This window comes from Sinocyclocheilus anshuiensis, unplaced genomic scaffold (assembly GCF_001515605.1).
Source record: "Sinocyclocheilus anshuiensis isolate Anshui unplaced genomic scaffold, SAMN03320099.WGS_v1.1 scaffold2041, whole genome shotgun sequence".
NCBI classification, from domain to species: domain Eukaryota; kingdom Metazoa; phylum Chordata; class Actinopteri; order Cypriniformes; family Cyprinidae; genus Sinocyclocheilus; species Sinocyclocheilus anshuiensis.
The window spans coordinates 637,617-660,664 of record NW_015541069.1 but is presented as its reverse complement, the minus strand read 5'-3'; the positions used below and the strand labels follow the sequence as shown (position 1 = coordinate 660,664).

Below are 23,048 nucleotides of genomic sequence, written 5' to 3'. Positions count from 1 at the left end.
CTACTTGCTATTATTTATTGCTATATATATTGCTATATCCCTACATTTTATCTGCACACCTGCTTCTCTAAAACTAAAAACAGTAAAAGCAAATTAGCTACTTAGGTCCTTATTTTCGTGGTAAAATCAGTTTGTTTGATTAGGAAAAGTACTGAGAACTCATATTTATGTGAACTTAAGATAACAGAGGAACTGCATGCAGCTTAGAGTAGATTTGTGCATGTGAGATGCTCCAATGCACTAGTTATCTCACAGCTTCTCATGTTGCTGAGTGGTGCCTCCCACACACAGAGAGTGAGGGAGAGAACTCACTTTGAGCAATTAGTCCCCCTTTAATGCAAATCCTGTGTGGCACATGTCGAAGAAATGGAGTAGATGGAGCGTTAGAGGCATGCTGGGAGATTTTTTAGACATTTGTAAGACAGCAAAAACAGCCTGTCATGAAGGGAAACTCTGGTTACTTGCACTGACAGCATACGAGGCCAGTGTTATAACGGCAATATAAACTTCAGTGAGTTCTAAAAGAAGGTAGTGATAAAAGTGAAAGGATATTTGGGAAATGTCCCAATGGTAAAATATTTTTCAGCAAACCATAAGCCATTTTTGAAGTATAAAATTTGAGGGTAAACCCTTATCCTACAATCATATCATATCATATAGTTGAAGAGGATAAAAAAAAGCTTGTAATGCTCTTTTCTGTAGCTGTTACTCAGATTATGTGGTGTAATACAAAAATGTTAATATTAATTAGAATGTTACTTTATAGTTTCATACTGATTTAGGAAGGTGACAGACAAATATATCCCAAAAACTATCAAATAGAAATATATTATTCAATATCATTACAAGACCTTAAATTGTATAAAGATGATAACTTGATGTGTTTAAGTAATATTAAGTAATATTGTAAAATATTATTATTATAACTTTTTTCTATTTTAAAATGTAATTTATCCCTGTTATGGCAAAGCTGAATTTTCAGCATTAGTTTCTCTAATCTGATCACTTGATCTTTTTAGAAATCATTCTAATATGCTGATTTGGTGCTTTAGGATTATTGGATGAATAGAAAGTTCAAAAGAACAGCATTTTATTGAAAAATAAACCTTAACAATGTAAATGTCTTTACTGTCACTTTTGATCAGTGGCGTGCCCTTTAACCGCCAACGGCAAAGTTACATTTCGGTCCAATCTAGATGCCCCCGGACCGCGATTTCAAGTCTTCAAGTGTTAAAGTCTTGCAAACTAAGGTCTTGAGAAACTAACACATACATATACAGTTACTCTAACTCAAAATAATAATTTGAAATGCTCCGCAACTCACTGCACTGCAAATAACTGACAATTAACATAAACCGCTGACTGCTCTTTCTAATTCCAGGTAAGAAATTAGTCTCTTTAAAAAAAAATGTTTTAAATCCCGAAAAAAGCAGACTAGTCATGGCCGCCAGTTGATTACTGTTGATAACTGCTTACTTGTGACAACGTTCTTGCTGGCTGGGGGTCCACGGGTGTTGTTCTTTACGACCTCAAGCTTGACTTCATACTCTTGTCCAGGTCCAAGACCAGACTGCTCAAAGGTGGTCTCAGGAGGGGTGAGAGAGTTCAAAATCTCTCCATCCTCTTCTTTCTGCCATTCAAAAACAGATTTTTTTTTTGTTGAACTGAATTGGTGAATATATTAAATCTAATAACAAATCGCTGGTCAAAGGTTCTGCTGGTTAATAAAAGAGCACCACAAATCATCAAAGAAGCAACCTCAGGAAAACAAAGTCAAGCTCCCATGAACTACGGGGTAATGAAAGGGTGTCCTGAGAGTAAACACTTTGGTCTATTAGCTGATTCTACTTGGATGAGTGTTTTAATTCACAGTGAGAGTTATTTTGGCATTGACATCCCTAAACTGTGAATGCGTGAATGAGACTGCCAAGCTGTGTTTTGAAAGAGGCATGTAGGGGAGGTTTGCATGTTCTAATGGTGCTGTTTTTTGGAGTTTGCATGAGCCCTTGAGAAAGAAAATAAAGCATTACAGAGACAAAAACAATTTTGTGGCACATGGTCACGCATGCTGTTGCCAGGAGCTTCTTAGAGGGTTTTGTCTTGCAAAACCACAGACTTCTCGACAGTAGCTTTTTGCTTAGTGGCACCACTCAGCTATTTTCCACTGGGTGCCTTTTGAGCTTCTCATTTTAAACTATTACTTTCAAACAGAAGGGTCCTTTTATATTACATCTTTTAGGAGAAAATATGAGGGCAAAGATAGACTTTAGGATCATAGCCACCCTAGAGACTTATGGAAGATGCCAGGACACTCACTGTGTTTCTGAAGATGAGGTTCCAGCCATCAAACGGGATGTTCAAGGGGTCCCACTCCACCTCCACTGAGGTCTCTCTAACCGATTTGAATTTCAGACCCTCGGGTTCAGGAAGATCTGTTTGTAAGATATAAAGCAGTTTAGCAAAATATACTCAGTACAGAATAACAAGTAATTTTCCTGAGCATGATGATGGGTGACTTACGTGTGGCTATTCTGGCACTGACAGGAACACTCATTTTACTGTTCAGGACAGCAAAGACACTAATTAGGTACTCTATGCTAGGCTCAAGCTCCCTAATAGTGGCTGTCTTCTTTTCACCAGAGACTTTCATTTCCATCTCCAAGCCACCAGGAGCCGTAGGCACATAGGTGATAAGATACTCCGTCACAAGCATCTCATTGACCCAGGCAAGGTCCGCTGTTTCTGGATCGACCTCAGTCACAGTCAGGTCTCTGGGTGGGGAGACTGTGGTTTGAAACGTCAAATTATTGACTTAATCTTAGTTCAGAACCTCTGAGTAAAAGAGCAACATGCAGGACATTTCCTTTACATTGAACAGTTTGTGGGAGAGAGAATTGTTAAGAGAAATACTTCATTCTATGCCAGATGAATGTGCAGGGACAACTAAATAAACCTTTTATAGATAGATTTCCTAAAACAATGTGGCTCTATGGTGCTGTCAACACATTTCCTGTCATAGCAACACTCAACTAATGACATGAGATTAGGGCGGAACTACTGGTTAGTCTGACCAATAGCAGATGGGGAGGAGTGTTTGGGAAACCTGTTTGAAACAGTTGTTTGTGCAATTTTGTTTGATGATGCCATTGATGTTGTCCTAGCGATGTCACAATTATTAATTTTGGCTGACAGGAAATTGTCATACAAATAATTGCAAATAATGGTTTAATTATCTGTTTTGTTCATGTCACTTAGAGTGCAAATACACATATACCAAGAGTCATTTATTCATAATTAATTTAATATAATATAATATAATATAATATAATATAATATAATATGCTGTTCTCAAAGACAATTTGAAGTGCTCACAAAGAAAATGCACATTTGTGACCCTGGACCACAAAACCAGTCATAAGGGTCAAATTTTCGAAATTGAGATTTATACATTACATGAAAGCTGAATAAATAAGCTTTCCATTGATGTATGGTTTGTTAGGATAGGACAATATTTGGCCGAGATACAACTATTTGAAAATCTGGAATCTGAGGGTGCAAAAAAATCTAAATATTGAGAAAATCGCCTTTAAAGTTGTCCAAATGAAGTTCTTAGCAATGCATATTACTAATAAAAAATTTTCAGTAGAAAATTTACAAAATATCTTCATGGAACATGATCTTTACTTAATATCCTAATGATTTTTGGCATAAAAGAAAAATCAATAATTTTGACCAATACGATGTCTTTTTGGCTATTGCTACAAATATACCCCAGCGACTTAAGACTGGTTTTGTGATCCAGGGTCACATTTGGCATTTCTATATTTACTTATTGTTATTCAATTAGCTCATATTGGGGTTCTGTAAAAATCATGACAGACCTGCTTTGCCTTTCGAGAAAGTATAATAGGCATAAAAGAGTAAGTATAACCTACACATATGCAGTGTTACATATGCTAGTGTAAATTATAGTGACTTACTTTCAGAGCAGTCGTCGCCAGTGAAGCCTAAATCACATATGCACATTCCATTCAGACACTGGCCTTGGTCACTGCAGTTTGCTGGGCATGTCAGAACAGAGCAGTCCTCACCGGTGTACCCCTCAAAGCAGACACACTTTCCATCTTCACAGTAGCCACGGTCCAGGCAGTTGTTGGGACACGTCTTTGTACCACAGTCCTCCCCAGTGAATCCGATGTTACACACACATTGGCCATTTACACAACGTCCTCGGTTATGGCAGTCACTGGGGCAAGTCAATTCGCTGCAGTCATGGCCTTTAAAACCATCATGGCAAACACACTTGCCGTCCACACACTGTCCACGCTCATGGCAGTCATTGGGACAGGTTTTGATGCTGCAGTCTTCTCCAGCAAAACCATCATGGCAAATGCACTTGCCATCTACACACTGTCCACGTCCATGGCAATGATTGGGACAGGTTTTGATGCTGCAGTCTTCTCCAGCAAAGCCATGGTGGCAAACACACTTGCCGTCCACACATTGTCCATGTCCATGGCAGTGATGGGGACAGGTCTTGATGCCACAGTGTTCTCCAGCAAAGCCATTATGGCAAACGCATTTGCCGTCTACACACTCTCCGTGTCCATGGCAGTCATGGGGACAGGTCTTGATACTGCAGTCTTCTCCAGTAAAGCCTCTTTTGCAAATGCATTTCCCGTTGACACATCGGCCACGATCGTGACAGTTATTGGGGCAAGAAAGCTCAGAGCAGTCATCACCTTCATACCCAACATCACAAATACACTCACCATTTATGCACTGTCCCCTGTCATTGCAGTTGTCAGGGCAGGAAAGAATGCTGCAGTCGTCGCCCTCGAACCCAGGGTCACATATGCACTTCCCGTTGAAGCAGTGCCCTCTCTGACTGCAGTCATTGAGGCAGGTTAACTTGGAGCAGTCATCTCCGCTGTAGCCAATATTGCAGACGCACTGTCCGTTGACACACCTGCCATGGTGGTTGCAGTTTTTGGGGCAGGTAAGCTCCCCACAGTCCTCCCCAGTAAAGCCCTCTTCACAATAGCAGGTTCCATTGTCACAGCGGCCACGGTCGAAGCAGTCATTGGGACAGATGAGCTCGGAGCAGTCAAAGCCCGTCCAAGGCTCTTCACATACACATTCGTCATCCACACAGCGCCCCCTGCCAAGGCAGTTGTTTAGGCAGTTGGTCAAACTGCAGTCCTCACCGATAAAGCCCTCTGCACAGATGCAAGCTCCGTCGATGCACTCTCCATTCTCACCGCAATCCACAGGGCACAGCTCGATGCTGCAGTCCTCACCGCCGAAGCCCTCGAAGCAGACACACTTGCCGTCTTCACAACGGCCTTGATCCTGGCAAAAGTTTGGGCATTCTGGCTCAGAGCAGTTGACTCCCTTCCAACTGGGCTCACACACACAGCTGCAGGTCTCAGTGCTGTAGTTGCCACGGCCACTGCAGTAGGGTTTGGTTGTGACTTCACCTGCTAAAGAGGTCTTTAGTCATTTTTGGCTTATGCTGAGAAACACTTTCATGCTGGTTTAGACAGGAATGGGAATTGTACAGAATCGAACGATTCCTTAATAAATAAAAGTATAAAAAGTATAAAGAATAAATACTAAAAATCAGACATTTTCTTGGCAATTTCAATGATGAAAAAACCAAGAAAAAATGTAAAGGTTTGTCGAGATAAATGCAATACAATAACTGCCATTTGACTTTAACATCACTAGCAATACACAAGCAAAAATGAGGTAACAATTCATTTAGATTTGTACAATAATACAGACAAAATGCATAATGTGTTTTAACTATATGTTGTCATATAACCAGTCTGTAAAAACTACATTGATTTAATGTAAGTGAGCTGAAAGCTGTATGTGTTTGAGTCACTAAAAAGATCAATTAAAAGAACCAGTCATTACAGTCAACTGGAGCACACTGGTTGCACTGCATGTTCATGATTCACTAGAAAAAAATCTGATCTTTTTTTTTACGATACTGATTATAAATAAAAAGCAAAACCAATTTTGACAGGTTTGTTTCGCGATCATGAAGAAAGGTCGAGATAAGTAATGGCTCGAGTCATTTGTATGGAGGACGAAACCTGCAAAAACAATAACTAAATAAATACACAAATAAATAAATAAATATGCAAATAAATAAATAAATGTGTGTATAAATACACAAATTCTTGTTTAAATACATATAGAAATAATTAAACGTGATTAAAGTAGGCAAATAAATAAAATAAATTGGTGGGCAAATGGAAAATGTTTAAGGAAATGCTAAACTCATCCTATTTATTTTCCTTTGATCACTCATTTATTTCTGAATGTAGTTCCGCGTGTATTTTTCCTCTGCACAACATGCTAATGAGAGGGTGTCAACCATGGGCTTGCTCGGGTCTTGTGATAGCTGGGGGCGCGGCTTTCCCGCTGACAGGAGATGCATGGTGTAAATCCAGTATAGCCTAGTAAAGTCACTTTTGCCGTTCAGCAGAGCAAGATACATAGAAAAACTGAGCCGTGTTGTCCGTACAGTATCTGTGACTTTACAAACGACCCAACGGAATGTCCAGAGGTGTCATTTCCAGGCACTCGATATTCGCAAATCTAGAAGTAACTAACTGGCAGCAGTTCGCTGTAAAAAAATAAATAGATGTAAATCAACTGTAGAGAACTGTAAATTAACAGTTCATTACTGACAGCAACCACAGCTGCCAGTATTCTACTGTTATTTTAAGGATGTCATGCCAATAAAGCAATATGAATTGAACTGAGTTTAAATGAATAATTGATTACTAAGCAATTAGATTAGATTATTATCTTTAGGATGAGTTTAGCATTTCCTTAAACATTTTCCATTTGCCCACCAATTTATTTTATTTATTTGCCTACTTTAATCACATGTTTAATTATTTCTATATGTATTTAAACAAGAATTTGTGTATTTATACACACATTTATTTATTTATTTGCATATTTATTTATTTATTTGTGTATTTATTTATTTATTGTTTTTGCAGGTTTCGTCCTCCATACATTTGTGAGGATGAAATGAATCAAAATATCTTTATCAATGCAACAACAGTCAGAGAGGGAATTTTTTGGGAGGCTGATATCTAAATTCAAATTGTTTGAACCAATGAAAGACTGCAGCAGGAAAGAGTTTATTTTTAGTGATACCTCTTGCCCTAACCACAAGCAGGCTTGATGACACACTAATGTGGTACTAAAAGCCAATTGGCTTGAATGGTTGTGGATAATGACTGGTTATGTATATGTTCATGCCTCTATATAGGTATGCAGAAGGGGGCAAATTGTATTTAGCTTGTGCCTTTCTCCTTTTTTTTTGCCACATTTTGGACGGAAGCAAATAGCTTTGTGTCATTTGGATATTCTTTCTGATTGGTCAGTTTAGTAGTGAGCAGAGCCTTTCAGCCTGATCAGCCTCCTCTAATATTCATGTAGTGATTAAACTCTGAGCTACTACATGAAAAAAATTAAAATAAAAAGATTCTGTGTTATGCCTGTCAGTGGATAAAAACAGAAGTTAAAGGGATAATTCCCCCCAAAAAATTAAAATTCTGTCATCATCTACTCACCCTCACTTTGTTCCAAAACTTTCTGACATTCTTTCTTCTGTGGAACATAAAAGAAGATATTTTGAAAAATGTCTCAGTGTTTATTTTATTCATTTATTTGTATTTTTATTTTTGTCCATTATACAATGGAATTCAAAGGCCCAAATGTTTAGTTAACTATATTCTTTAAAATATTTGCAGAAGAAAAAAATGTATGCAGGTGTGGAGCAACGTGAAGATGAGTAAAGAATTTCCATTTTGGGGTGAGAGTTTCCATTTTGGGATGAACTATTATTTTAACTTAGTCAGCATTGTTTTGTTTCTTTTGTATACATTTGTAATGAGACTCAGCCTCCTAATGGACTACCAAAGTATCTATGTAATATTTGGCCTCACCTGTAACCTGAGCACCACAACAGCTTGTTCCACTGGTGCACTGCTCTCTTAGACTGGATACCTCTGCCTCCAGCATTTCAAGCCTATTCAGAAGATCCTTCAGGTCAGGCATGTGGTTATCACAACTACAAGCTTGCTTGGGAATGTTAATCCTATGCGTAAAAACAATCTGATTCTCTCCATCTGTGGTGTGTTCTATGTGTTGGTCAGATTGCAGATTGGCCGATTTTGGCTTCAATTGTGTTGTTCCAGGTGAATCCAAGTCCACAGAGCACAGTGATCCAGAGGGAACGTTGATGTTGTATACATGGTTAAAAACCACAGGCTGATCAGGACTTGGGAGGGTCAAGTTCTCAGTGGTTGGTGACAGTGATTCTCTTCTGTGTCTAATTACTCTTTTCACCAGGCCAGCACTAGAGAGATGAACTAACATGGCTACTGCCACACAGGCCAGTAGCAGGCGTCGCGTCCCCATGATGATTTGTTCTTTGACTCTTCCTACTGGCGTGATTGTTCAAACTGTTTGAAGATACTGGAGATATGGGTTTAATCCTGCAAAATGGAATTAGAACAGTCACTCGGATTGCTTTTGCACAGTTCTTTCTAATGCATATCCAAGTGTGAACTGGAAATCCAGTGTCAAATTGCATTTATCCTTGAAAAATGGAAAATGAAACATAAATTACATCAATAATGAAAAATCCAGTCATTTAAACCAATATTAAAAATAAAATAATATGATTAATTAAAAATAAAAACTAAGGTATATAGTGTATTTGTATCATAGACTTTGCACAGAAAATCATGACTTAAGAAAAAGGAAAATTAAATGCTTTAATCCTCGACTCTTGTGCACTTTCCAACCAGAATGAATTATATTCAACTAAAGTAAACCACATCACACTAGGGAGTGTTCATATTCAGAATAAAAAAAGAAAAAGAATTAAGCATGCATGCCAGTAAGCAACACTGCAGGATAGACAGACACTAAGTACAACTCAGGTTATGGTTGCCTTGGTTTCCACAAAGATCATCTCTGGCCAATAAAAGCAAGGCAAACTTCAGCTCAGGAGCGAGGGCTCCAGCAGCGTTTCCTATGACAGGCTGCCATGACACACAGCAGGCAACACCTGAGTCTGAGGAGCGTACTCTCCTCTCTGACGCTCTGCCCACAGCCCATGCTGACAGATTAATACTCGCGCGGAGGAGACCATCTGCAGTGCTTCCGCTAGCGTGGGTGTTCAGAGTTTGCGCTTCTCATAAAAGTTAGCATTCTTGGACCATTCTCCAGACAGCAGCAGAGTTTTGCTTTAAAACACACCTTTCTCATTAAAAGAAGTTAGAAGTATAGCTTTTGCAGTGCTCAGGGGGCTTGTCACTTACTAAGTGCATTGGTCTGTTAAACATTTCATTCAAATAAAATAGCTGTAATAGCTTTTCAATGTTACTGTGCTGTATTGTAGAGTGTAATAGGGAGATTGAGGATGTCTGTGTTTAAACAGTCCTGATGTGCAGGTCATATGGTCACATACTTGGCAACTACAGGATTGTAGATTCAGTTTTCCATATAGCTGTTTTCCTGAATGCTATGAAAACCAAATGGGATCCATTTAAGATGGAAATAACCACTTTCCAAAAATGCTAACACTGACTTTTTAATACCATAAAACACCCAATATTTATACCAAATTAAGAACATTTATGTGTCTATTGTCTAGCCATTCAAACACATTTAACCCCTTAAAATGAAAAATGATTATTTACATTTTAAAGTAATAAATTTGACATAAAAGAGATAGATTACTCAAAAATTGAAATTCTTTAATCATTTTGAAAATATTTTGATGAATTCTTTGTGCATCAAATGAAAGTAAGTGTGGTCTAAAACAACACTGAGTGGACCCCATTAACTGCATTGACTAAACTAAACTAAACTAAACTAAACTTCTGTGTTTAAACAGTCCTGATGTGCAGGTCATATGGTCACATACTTGGCAACTACAGGATTGTAGATTCAGTTTTCCATATAGCTGTTTTCCTGAATGCTATGAAAACCAAATGGGATCCATTTAAGATGGAAATAACCACTTTCCAAAAATGCTAACACTGACTTTTTAATACCATAAAACACCCAATATTTATACCAAATTAAGAACATTTATGTGTCTATTGTCTAGCCATTCAAACACATTTAACCCCTTAAAATGAAAAATGATTATTTACATTTTAAAGTAATAAATTTGACATAAAAGAGATAGATTACTCAAAAATTGAAATTCTTTAATCATTTTGAAAATATTTTGATGAATTCTTTGTGCATCAAATGAAAGTAAGTGTGGTCTAAAACAACACTGAGTGGACCCCATTAACTGCACTGCATTGACTAAACTAAACTAAACTAAACTAAACTAAAATAAAATAAAATAAAATAAAATTTAGCAAAATATCTTCTTTGTGTTCTACAGAAGAAAGAAAGTCATACAGGTTTGGAACGATGTAGAGTAACTAAATGATGACAGAATTTAAATTTTTGGATGAACTATCACTTTAAAACAAAATAATTGGAACAGTCCTTCAGTAACAAAAGAACAATACAAAGTGATTACACAGATCATAATTTTGTCATGGCTGCAGGGGGGCTGACCCAAAGCCACAGCTTGCAAGCTGTGAATAAAAGCAGGTAATATCTTGCCAGGATCTGTTTAGTGAGTGGAGAGCTCACTTTGACATGTGATTAGCGGGACTGACAGATGAGCTCCAGCGAGAGGGATCCCACGGCTGCTGCCGCCCATCCGTGATTAGACAGACAGGGATGAATGCTTCTGTGATGGAGCGCTTAAGGGGGGCTCGATGATGGGAGACTCCCGATCTGGACCCTCGGGGGTGAACGGGACCTACTCCGCTTCTTGTTCCTCACGTCTAAACCCTGGAATTAAATCAGCAAAATAGGCAGAAAATTGCTTTGAGTCGCTTTGCAGTTTTAGTTCTGGATGGGTAGCTGGCTTTTTCACTTTGAAACCTGGCTTGTTGCCACAAGAATCGAAAAAAGAAAATGACTTTGAAGGAGCAAGCTGGTGTTTGTGTGGGCATTTGCCCTTACACCCTTAACCCCTAGCTAAGGGTGGACTGTAAATGAATGAAACTGGCTTCATGGCAGCAATGATGGATATGCTTGACTATGAAAGAATTAGCAGTTATTATCATTAGATTGGAAGAGATTTCTTCATTTTTTTTATGTATTTGCATTTTGAACAGCGAGAAATAGACAAAGCCAGTCTCTTTTATTAGAGCTCCATCAATACAGTGCTGAGCTCAGAGCAGTATGCTAATGCTGCTGCTTACTGGCACTTTCAGATAAACCAGACACAATGTGACTGCTGCTTTCTCATGCCAGGTCTAGTTTTTATACATTGTTACTTTCTCAGACTCTGGCTGGGCCAGTTGGCTTCTGTGTGTCAAATGTGAGAGGAATTTTAATGGGGTTGAACCTGCTGGCACACATATTTAGTGCTAGTGATCTAAATCGGTCCTGCGTTATGTGCTAAGTGCTGAATGCTGACTAGAGCATTTGAAAGACAGAATACCTCACACAGAGACCAGATGACTTTTGTAAGTCATAAATTATAGTGACAGTTAAAACGATTCTTCCACCACACACAAATTAGCTTACTTGCTGTTTGTTAAATTAGAAGTTTGTAGCCGTTTATAATTGAGCAATTAGCAAGTTAGCAGTTTGGGACTGTGGCATAATTAGCTACGATCAGATGTATACTACAAAGACATAAAACATAAAAGGAAGGAATATGCCATAAAACAGATTACAAAGTACAAAACATACTATTATTGTAAAGTGGATAGGAATTAGTAACACATTTTTTTAGATGACAACCGTTGATGTGACAGAATCTGTAAACGGAAAAAAAAAAAAAAAAACGAAAACAAAACAAAACAAAACATTTCTTCCTGTCTTTAGAAGGCTGATGGGGTGGTGAATGGTTAATGGTAAATTATCTGTTAAATAGCCGGGTATTGAACTGTAAAAAATGCTGTGGCTGCTTGAACAGTTCATCGTTCAGTTTCATATTCAATGATTAGAGATGACATTATCCACAGTCTGTTGAACAGAAGGGAAGCACAACTCTTCCTCAGTTTATACCTATGAAATCATCAAGCAGATTCAGTTTTGTAGGTCACCCATGACAGAAAGCGCTTGCCTTCACTGGGACGCAGCCTTAATATGGGTCACCCACAGTAGTGAATGAATTGGTACTGTCTAGACTCTGTTCACCTTAATAGATGTCATAAAATGCCCTGACAGTTTGTTTAATACTGGAAAGGAGTCGGTGATGAAAAAAATATTTCTCCCAGAGATGCCGTACACACTGTATCATTCCTCCACCGGTGCAGGTCAAACTTCATTAAAAATCAATACAATGAAATTAAGTAAATACTTCTTAATCCAGTCAGCACAGCAGTAAACCTGCTGAAAGGTGTCTGGTCTGAGTTGAAGACCCAAAAATTCTGATAAATCATAATTAAAAACATTACAAATATGTGTATGCTGTCATTAAGAAGTGGATGCTTATCGACTGCATGGTTTTCCAAGGTCATAATCAGGCAGAGGTCTGCTGAAACCAGCAACATGAAGCAGCTCATAATCATCCAACACAGAGATGGATTTCCAGACCAGCTCATAACGCCGCTCAATGGTGTGTGCTCTCGGATCGATGGCAAAGCATACAGCCACAGTTATTGCTTCATAAATGGATTTATAAGTCATCGCCTTCCTGAGCAACGCTCATTTAGCAGGAGTGGCTCAGTTGACCATTAGACATTTTTTCTGTACTTTCTATAGTTTTGCAGTTCTTAGTCTCTCTTACTGATATTTTTCATCTCTCTGACATCCTGTTACTTTTAGACTGTGATGTGAACGCAGGATGTGCATTGTGACTGTCCACTTGCCTCAAACGAGCTGATGATTGTCTATGGCTCACTACTCTATTTTGCTTGGCTTGTCTGTGCTTTAAAAGGAAGTTAGTTATGGCTTGCAGTGGGTTCACTGAGCAGATTCAAACAAATGAATATGTCTGGCAATCATAAACACGCAGACGTGCTGTCTCACCGCTGTATGTGCAATGTGAGCTTAAAGGTCTCTTAAATGCCACATAAAATGATCTCTCACCCAATGCATTCTCTTGGCATTTCTCCCATTGGTGGATTGACAGCGAGGTGTGAAACCAGAACCTAAGAACATACGGCACTGTATATTATATTTCCATCTATACCATTCGCATAATAATGAGATTAATTAATTATTAATCTTGCATCTGATTTCATTGCCAGAGTTTAAAGGTACTTCTTCTTTAATTCAATTTTAAACCCAAAACGGCATAATTTCATTACTGATTCCTGACTCCATTCCTGTGGGCTATTTTATATCTATATATAGGTAGAGGCATAAGATTACATGCAGACTGGTAAGTGAAAGGCAATGCAGGTTGTTTTCACAATGAAAAAGCTGGGTTTCATGACAGTCGAGGCCCATTTACAGAGCTCTAATGATGCTGGAAGATCTGATTGCACCGATAGGAGGTTTGTGTGTGTGTGTGTGTGTGTAAATGAGTGATAAGCTGGGCTGGTGTATGGGCAGAGATAGAGGTGTTTGCACTGCTCTGAATGGACCTGCGGTTCACTGACATTGCTGCACTTTCACCAAAGAAGCATTCAAAGTGGACACGATAGAGCTAGGGTGACATTGCCAGAGGTGAACTCATGCTGATTAAGGAGAAATGGAAAGTTTAGGACATGTCAGTCAACATCTGAGACCAGAGACACTGGAGAAGTCTACAGGGAATGAAGTTGAATAATTCCTGGCTTCAGCTTCCATGTTTGCTTTCTCTTAAAGTCCAGAAGTAAGGAATGAAGGAGGAACATTTGTTACTTGCTGTCTCATTTGACATTTTCAGCAATGGTGACCCCGTGTTTATTAGCTTAACCTTTGTTACAGCCAGAAAAAGCAGCCTCATATGTTCAGACCTTAAAAGCTCAAACTTCTGCTATTTCTGACTCCCGTTTGTCGCAATGAAATTCAAACACTATTCCTGGCACTATGCAGACAGTGCCTCACGTATTGGTCTTAGAAAGACAAATTTGTTTTATGATTTTTTTTTCTTCTAAAAGACATATTGTGGTCTGTCAGGAACTGCAAAGAATAGAAGACCATATTTTAACCCAGAAGTCAATTTGCTACAGAGTAAAAAGACTTATTTGAACACGGAGGTCATTTTTTATATCACAATGAATTCCCTTCCCAAAATGGAAAGCTATTGATCATTCTTTCCTGTTCTAGAAAGAATAAAAGCTACCATGTTTTTTGTTGCGTAACAGGAAATGGCTTTTTCTCCAACACCAAGAAATTTTGTATTTCCTCTTGCTGACTTAGAAAGATAAGCCATGATCAAGTGTGATTTAGCATAGCTGTTCTCTTAAAAAAGTCCTATAAATTGCATGCTGCCGGATCCAATTACTTACCCTACATACCTATAGTAATTAGCTTCATCACAATATGATCTTCTGGGACTGAGCAACAACCTTATTGACCCTACTGAACGTTTTTCCTCCTCCTGGAAAAAAAAATCTGTTTTCCCACACTGAAATGCAAGAATATTGACTGTGAGATTAAGACATCTATTTTCAGAGTTTGAATTGGAGGCAGAAATATCATAAATTCAGATACTCTGAGCTTTGTAGATTTCTCTTTTAAAACATCCCAAAAACTTCTGCTAACTTAAAACTCTTTCCTTATCCCAGGCCTGTAGTGACGAATGCATTCTGGATGTAGGGTCACTGACAATTAACCAGAGTTCATCACTTCTGAGGAAGACACATGTGCTCATCTCTTGGCCACCACCAACAGGGACACTGTCTGTGCTTTGAGCCCATGATTTTCTAGCCATGTTGCATTAGCATCAGACAGCCATTAAAACCATCTGGGGCTGTGACACTTTAACACATTGAAGTCTACTGAGGAAATCTTTGTTCACTGATGTCGACAAATCATTCTGAATGCCTCTGTGGCCAATTTTGTGTGTAGAAGAAAAGAACCCTTCTTTACAGAGCATATTTCAAAGAGACTGATAGACAGGCAGACAAACAGAGATAGATAGATAGATAGATAGATAGATAGATCTGGCAGCTGACAGCAGAGCTACACGAGGAGCAGCAGACTAAAGAGAGAAGCGCTAACACAAACCAGCTGCTGCTCTCCCTGGCTGGAGAGTGGACAGAGATCCTGGAAAGGGATAACACCCTCTGCCAGGTAACGGACACCGGCTGACCCACAGCTGCAGACAAGCCCACCACGCGTAGTTACGCCAAACTATCAACGCTCAGAACGCACGCTACTGTATCTCCCCCTCAAGCGGAGCTGGAATAATTGCTTAAAACAAATGTGGACCACTTCCCCTATAAACCATAATGAGCAGCCTAAAGCAAGTCAATGCATCAATAGCAGCCTTAAAAGTCCCTGGCTAACTATTACACTGTCAGAAAACATGTGCAAAACTATACCTTTATGGTTACAATAGCTTGTCACTGGGCAAGTACCTTTAAAGGTACATCTTTGTAATTCATGTACCCCTAAAAAGTGCATAGCAGTACCTTAAGGGTGCATATGACTACTCTAAGGTACTAATCTGCACCTTTTAGAGGTAGATAAGGTACAAAGTTGTCATTTTAAGGGTACTGCCTCAGTAACAAGATGTTGTACACCTAAAGGTAACATTTTTGCACAGTGTACAATATGACTTATGAACAGCTTTTTTTCCCAACAGCATTACAAAGTGGCACAACATCCTTCAAATCATCCTTCTGATTTAGCATTAAAAACAAGAACAAGCCAAAATTACTAACCCATTCAACACTGCAACACTCATAAAGAGTACAGAGTCATTTAATCTGTCACACTAACAGGTAGATGGAAGTGACTTGGAGCATCACAGCTTACCTTAGTGAGACAAATCCTCCTCTACTGGCTCAGAGATGTACCTCTGTCTAGGAACTGCGATGTGTTGCCAAACGAAAGGTTAAAAACATCAGGAACAGTAGAAGTGCTTTTTAATTTTCTTTAGACAGATGACAGTCCTGTCATTCCCTCCTGTCTCTCCGCTCTCAATGAGAGTGCTCCATCCAGCCTGTGTATGTCTGCTGATGCTGAGAGAGGGAATGAGTGAAAGAGAGAAGGACCTTTTGTGTTTGATGACGAGCATGACACGGCGGATGATGGGATTATGTACGGTGATCAGCATAATCAATCTTTAATCCCCCAAATCCAACCTCGCTATGGAAAAAAAAAGAGTCGTTTTAGTCAAGGTTGGTTCTCCTTTTTTAAACCTTAAATGCCTCTCCTGAGTGGAACCATATCTGTGCCGCAACCTCCGGCTTTTCGTGCTCCCCTGCACTTCTGTAAATACTCTTCCCTTTCAGAGTGCCAGATTATTCACCTTTCCATCTGCACTACCCACAAACACCTCCCCCTACGTGCACTGCAGGTAGAAGAACATCCAGCCAAGCCAGCTGCAATTACTGGACTATACGGCATCAAGCGTTTGTACAAACAGCAGCTTTTCTTGAAATAAACATGGAACAAAGAGCCAGCAGATCGGATTTTTCACTCCAGGCTTCCTCGTTTAAAACGAGAAACATATTTCATTAGAGATGAGATGATGTCTCTCATCGTGTCAAAATCTGACCTTTAGTCCTCTTGGGGGGGCAACACAGAGGCACCCGTGGAGATGGGGTACTTGAACCCCCAGAGAGGAATCAAGAAAGTTTTTTCTGGTGAGAGAAAATCAACCCCCATCAGCATGTGCTCAATAAATCATGAGTCTGTGATGATATGCCCGGTCGACATGGGATTTTAATCTAGGTCTCATTTCAGAAAGAGAATCACTACATTTCAAATCAGGCACAGCCACTGATCAAATTCAAATGCAAGTTTTTTTTCCCCGTCACAAGGCAAAAATGATATAAATTTCAGGTTCGCCTTGAATGGAAAAGTACAATGAGAAAAACAGGAGATGAACAGGCCTAGGATATTTCCCAAGGTGAACTCCACAGAGACATGCTCTTGGTAATGGTGTGCATGTTTGTGTTTTTCTGCAAATGTATATATGTGGTGGGTGGTGAAGGAAAATGCAGTCAGAATGAGATGTGAACTCCCAAACCTTTAGAAGAGACTTTATGGAAGTGCATTAATATAACGCCCACCATAATGTCATATATCCAGTCAGTATGTCTATCTATTTATGTCTGCCGTTATGCACAGAACATAATACAATTGAAGTGCATGAACATCAGTGAGTGATTCTGTGTGTGTGTGTGTGTTTTTTCTCAGGGTCTCTATCTTCCCGAGAACACATATCACCACTCTCCATCTGTTCGTACTCTCACCTTTTTCTCACACTCTTTCCTTCACTGAATCACAGCGCTTCACAGGGAATAGCAGTGGGAGCGGGAGCACTCCGGGTTCGTCAGGCGTCCCTGTGCTGTTGACATCCATGGGAAAATGCATCCACCAACTGATTTCCCAGATGACAACGGTGTGCGTATCATTCCCCAACAGCCAATTTCTTCCAGCCAAAACCAGACACAAGCTACAGGAACCCAGCTTTTACTTGTGAGAAGATGTTTAGACTCATTATAGTGTTTAAACAGAGGCACATTTAGATCCTCTAAGTCAGAGGGGGAAATAGTCTGGTGTCTGGTTGTTGAGAAATCTACTCATAATTCAAACTACAGTCAAGTTACCTGCATGCAGCTATAGACATGCATATAGACATGGACCTCCTCATCATGTACTGTACATATGCAATGAACTATTATATTTAAAAATATATATTATATCTATTTATATCTATAAACAAAAATGAACATATATGCCCAAACACAACACTTTTTAGCTATACTACAAGCAACTAACAAAAGTACATTATAAAGGTCTTATATTTCTTTAGGCTGAAAAAAAAAAACAGTGTTGGTTAGTATATTTGTTTTGTTTTAAGGATTTTTTTATATTTTACTGGGAAAACGTGAAAAAGATTCAAACAAGTTAAAGCTGCAGTATGCCGTTTCTGCTCAACTAGTGTCACCTAGTGGAACTACAAAAATAAAGCATGTTTTCAAACAACCTTTGCAAACGCCCCTTTCGTGCATCACACCTCCCCAACTCAAACATCACATACACAGCTCTTACAGGTCTATAAAAGTCAAGGCATGTCTCAAAAGGAAAAAGTAGACTTCTTTCAATAAAAGGTCCAACATACTTGAAGTTTGGCTTACTTATCTAGAAGAAACTCTGCAAGTTCGTCAAATCGACTGAAACGCAATCATTCCATCACACTCCTCCATCTTGTAAAAACACTGCCGATGTTTATCCTTGTTTCACCCTGTTGTCTGTCTCTGTGTATTTTGGCAAGTCTTCAAAATTTGGCTTGCATTTTTGTAAATTTTCTTTTTTCCACACCAGCTAAACACTCTCTGGCTCAGCTTGCTACAGTAGCCACGCCCCAAACTCTCGCTATTGGCTGCGCCGAGATATTCAAAAACATAGGCTGACAGGCATGTAGGACATTCATCATTGTATTTGAAATGAATGCAATGATTGGACGAATATTTTATGGTCCTGAGCCTATATATATTTAGACCACTTTAATTATTGAATGCTATCAGGATGGAAAGAAACTTTCAACTAGCAAAACAAACAGAAATGTTTCTGGGAAAAAAAACTGCCTACACTAGCTTTAAGAAGTCAGTTATTGGAGTGTAAATATATTCATATCTGATTCATATCTAATTTACAATCTGATCCATACAGAGCTGTATTTTTCTGAGAAAAAAAGAGAAGCTTGTTACTGGAATAAATAAAAACAGTACTATTTTAAAAACAGCAAAACTACTGCCAAACTACAGAAAAAATGTAGCTCTCTGGTCTGTTCCTTTCAGCTTTTAAAATACCTTTTTCAACAATTTCTTAAACACAAGGCAACAGGGAGTTGCACTATACTTTTCTTTTAATTCTAAACATTTTTTTCTTACAGTGTCTCAGTCCATATTTTCCACATTACTCCACATTTGCTGGCTATAACCAAATCTACCCAGAGGTACAGGCTCTACAAATGAAAGAAAAGGTTGCTGAGAGCACAGCTCGCATTCAGTTAATTTACCCACGTAATTGGTGGCAGTCCATTCGAAGAAAGAGCAAGGGCTTGATGGCTAGCAGGGCACTTTCTATCAGCACAAGTGAGATCTAATTATGAGCGGAGAAGCCCTGCTTGCAGTTGGGTAAAGTGTCAGAGGAGAAGGGAGCAATGATGAGACAGGACTCACAACTCACAGTCACCCTCATGACCCGGACAGACCTGTTTACCTCATTAAAAATGAATTCACAGGTAATATTGGCTTGTGTCCCATGCCCTCCCTCTCCTCCCAAGCCTTAGCTTTATCTATTATGCAGGAGGGAGCCCGTGCGGGACGGGTTAACTGAGGGAAGGTCATTTGGACAGCTCGTAGAAGTTACTCTTGGAGTGTTGCAACCCCGTCTTTGCCACCAGGTCTGGGAAATTAAAACACTAATGGCCTGTGTGAGTGTAAAAAGCATAGATTAAGTGGAAGGAGAATCAGTGAAATGGCCATCAGTGAAATGGGCCTGCGGTCATAATTGGGCTTGATTCATAATTTATAAAGCAAAGATAGGGATTGGCATGAATAACGAACAGCACAGTAAGAGGTGAAAGGCTTTTTTCTACTCTCCACATGTATGCATTAATCCAGCATAGGTGATGCAGTGAATTATGGTCATTAGTCTTTGGGAAATGAAAAACAGCCATTACAGCCTTCAAAGGTAGCTTTTTACATAATACCGAGACCAAAACAAGAGAGGGGATGAAAGAATTGTTGCAGACACATGCGATTTGGTGATATAGTGAGAGACAGTGATGTTTCGGACCACACACAGGTCACCATTGCTGTGCACGTACATAAAAAGCCTGTAAATTTCTGAAGACAAAGACAGCAGATTAGGCGTTTCGGTGACCCCGGTGACCTGACAACCTCTGAGGGGTTCAGACCTCAGGAGCCACGGAAATTGTGTCAGATTTTGTTTCTGCTTTTGTTAGCCAATAGTTCATGAGCATCTCTCTGGCACCGAGGTATGTGAAGATCCATACAAATGAAAGATTAACATGCTCTCTGGGAAACCGCACTACAAATACCATGTATGATCACACTACACTGCTTAATCTATTGTTTTTACCACATTTACCAAAGGTCTTTTTATCCATTTTGATGATAAGATGGAAAAGAATGAGGCACAGCCTTAAAGAACATTTACTATCGTACAGGGTAATTTAGAAAGCAGAATCTGCATCTTTCATTCTTTTCCAGTTCTGTATGTTTTTACAAAGACATGGTGGGAAATGGAAATGCCTACACATTCCTTTAACAGCACTGACCAAATTATAGTAAAACAAATAAGCCGTATCCTTCAGAGCAGCTCACGACATTGTGAGTCCAGTGAAAGCAGTGGGTTGGGGGTTGACAGAGATATCCGCGCTCAAAGAGGATTCTATAGAGTGAATAAGAGATGGACGAATGCTCAGTTCCCATAGCTCCTGAGGCACACAGGCAGCACAAACACATACATCATTAACATTTATGCAAATACCAGCAAAGTTTGCAGGCTTGTTAATGAATATGCATATTCTGTATGATGCAGGTTTAATGCTTATATACATTCTCACAAATAATTACCTATGATTGTCTCAAAAGAAATCAAATAAAGATTTATTACATGCATTATTACTTACATGCAGACCCAGTCAGAATCGGCAGATTTATATATATATATATATATATATATACTGCTCTGATTTTATGGAAAAATGTATGGGAAAATGTGTTAAACAGAAGTGAGTACTAGATTGTATACTCTTATTTGCAGCTGAAAACATGATCAAATTACCAAAACTATTTAATACAAAAAAAAAAAGCAAGATGCGTGAAACTTTGAATTTAAAATATTTTATTCCCATCAACTGCTTTTAACCATTGTTTTAAAAATCTAATGACACTGCACATACAGTTCTTATTTAAGTGAACCTATCAATAGATGAGAGGTCCACAGAGAAGGATTTCTATGTCAGCTGGGCATGAAGTGTTATTTTAATAATACTTCACTATCATTTTGCCTAGTACTTAATATAGTAATATATAAAATCACACTAAAATTGTCTAGAGCTGAAATAGCTACCTGTTTATAGTGGACAGTGGTCAAATATGAGGGTTTGATGGGTGCATGAGGTCAAACAAAACATTACAATGCCAGAGAAACATATTAATCAACTATGCCATATCATACATATTTTAAGAGTATGCAATAATCAGGGCCATAGCAACGTTTATAACATGTCAAATTTCTATGTTCGTCTTCCTGTTCTCCTTTTTTGAAATAATTGTCACATTCTAAAAATAAAGCTACAATTAGTACCCACTTACCTGTCTTTCATGAAATCAGTTAGAACTACTGGGTGAGCATTATGTCATCTAATTAATATTCATGAGCCAGGCTGATAAGGTTTGTAATGTGTCTCTTCTACTCCCCTACTGAGAAACTCTTGCTCTAGTATTCCATACTTCATTAATATGTACATCTTTAAACGTCTCATGCAACAATTTTACAAGATGCAGAGGTGAGAGACACACGTTAATACTTTAATGAATCTGATTCAGACCTCTTCTCTGACAGACTTTGGTGACTGATGTCCAACTTTCCCTGAATGTCTGATATTTCACTCCTCTCTTCATCTCCCCTCCTTTTCTTTCAAGACACCCCATCCCTCCCTCTGTCCTCCTCCATCTCCCTTTCCGCAAACAGCTCTGATGACATTGTACAATGTCCCACAGATACCATGTAATCCCCAACCCACCATCACATACAACTCTGAGGAAAAAGTGTTTATATCCTCTGACTTTCAGCAGTTGTGACAAAAGACAACACTCTTATCCAATGTCCCCTGCCTCTCCTTCCCTTCACGAAATAAATGGGGTAATACATCAGTTAAGGCATGATGTGGCACTTTTATCACAAATGCGCAGTCTTTCTCTTCACCCTATCGACTATTGAGCTCAATATGAGCGTCTATCCAGGCCCGCAGGCCCGCAGAGTATAAAGCCATATCTCAGCAGTGCTGGGAATGAAGCACCACTGTCAGTGCTGAGTAGAGAGACAGACTGCCAGTTTGGACGGATGATTTATTCATATGAAGCAGGTATGAAGCAGGTAGAGGCAGAAAACTGTGTGTCAGGGTGTATTTCTGCAGAGATTAAGATGTCCTAGAGGTTTATGTCTCTGATTATCCTATAGGAGTGCAATAACACATGTTGACTGCATGCCACAGACAAGACTAAGCTTTGGTACACCCAACGAAGCTTTACAAAGGTGTCTTTTCACAAGCAAAAGACTACAAATCCTTTAGTTTAGGAAACTCTTTCATCTGTAGCTGATAACTGTCTGAAACAGAGTCCATAACTGACATTTTGTAAGTGTAGTGTTTTTTTTTAACTTAATCTTATATGGCATACTGTATATCCATATAAAGTATATTTGTGTGTATATGTTGGCCATGAAGGTTAAGGAATTATATTTTTCAAATTTGAAAATATGAAAACATCATTTAAACCACCAAATATTTAATCAAATATTCAATAATTTAAACCATGTAAACACTAAATCAACTAAAATGAAAAATACATTCATGTAAATATATGTTAAAATCTAAGGTATTTTATTAGAATACTTTAGACATTCTACTAACTATAATTAACTTTGCAACCACGTCAACTCTCAGTAATTAGAGTATTTGTAGACTGTCTGCTTAAAATCACTTCATTTTGATGCTCCCCCAAAGACATTCTACTGACTATAAGTAACTTTTTAAGAACTTGTCTACTTATTCCACTACCCCTTTATTTCTGAAAATAGCCACTGAATGGATTGAAAGACGGTTTGGAAGG

The 23,048-nt window shown here is 38.8% G+C and overlaps 1 protein-coding gene across 2 annotated transcripts in view; it reads right to left on the bottom strand.

Annotated features, from left to right (window-relative positions):
• The window catches only part of LOC107690680 (tenascin-like), a 37,370-nt gene extending 21,210 nt beyond the window's left edge, over nucleotides 1-16,160 (bottom strand). For both annotated transcript variants that reach the window (XM_016489071.1, XM_016489072.1), the window contains exons 1-6: nucleotides 15,985-16,160; nucleotides 7,980-8,531; nucleotides 3,981-5,483; nucleotides 2,521-2,784; nucleotides 2,317-2,432; nucleotides 1,477-1,630 (exon numbers count right to left, since the gene is read on the bottom strand). In XM_016489071.1, coding sequence (XP_016344557.1) covers nucleotides 1,477-1,630; nucleotides 2,317-2,432; nucleotides 2,521-2,784; nucleotides 3,981-5,483; nucleotides 7,980-8,454 — 2,512 coding nt within the window. In that variant the 5' untranslated portion in view covers nucleotides 8,455-8,531; nucleotides 15,985-16,160. The remainder of the gene's footprint in view (nucleotides 1-1,476; nucleotides 1,631-2,316; nucleotides 2,433-2,520; nucleotides 2,785-3,980; nucleotides 5,484-7,979; nucleotides 8,532-15,984) is intronic.
• Nucleotides 16,161-23,048: the final 6,888 nt, after the last annotated feature.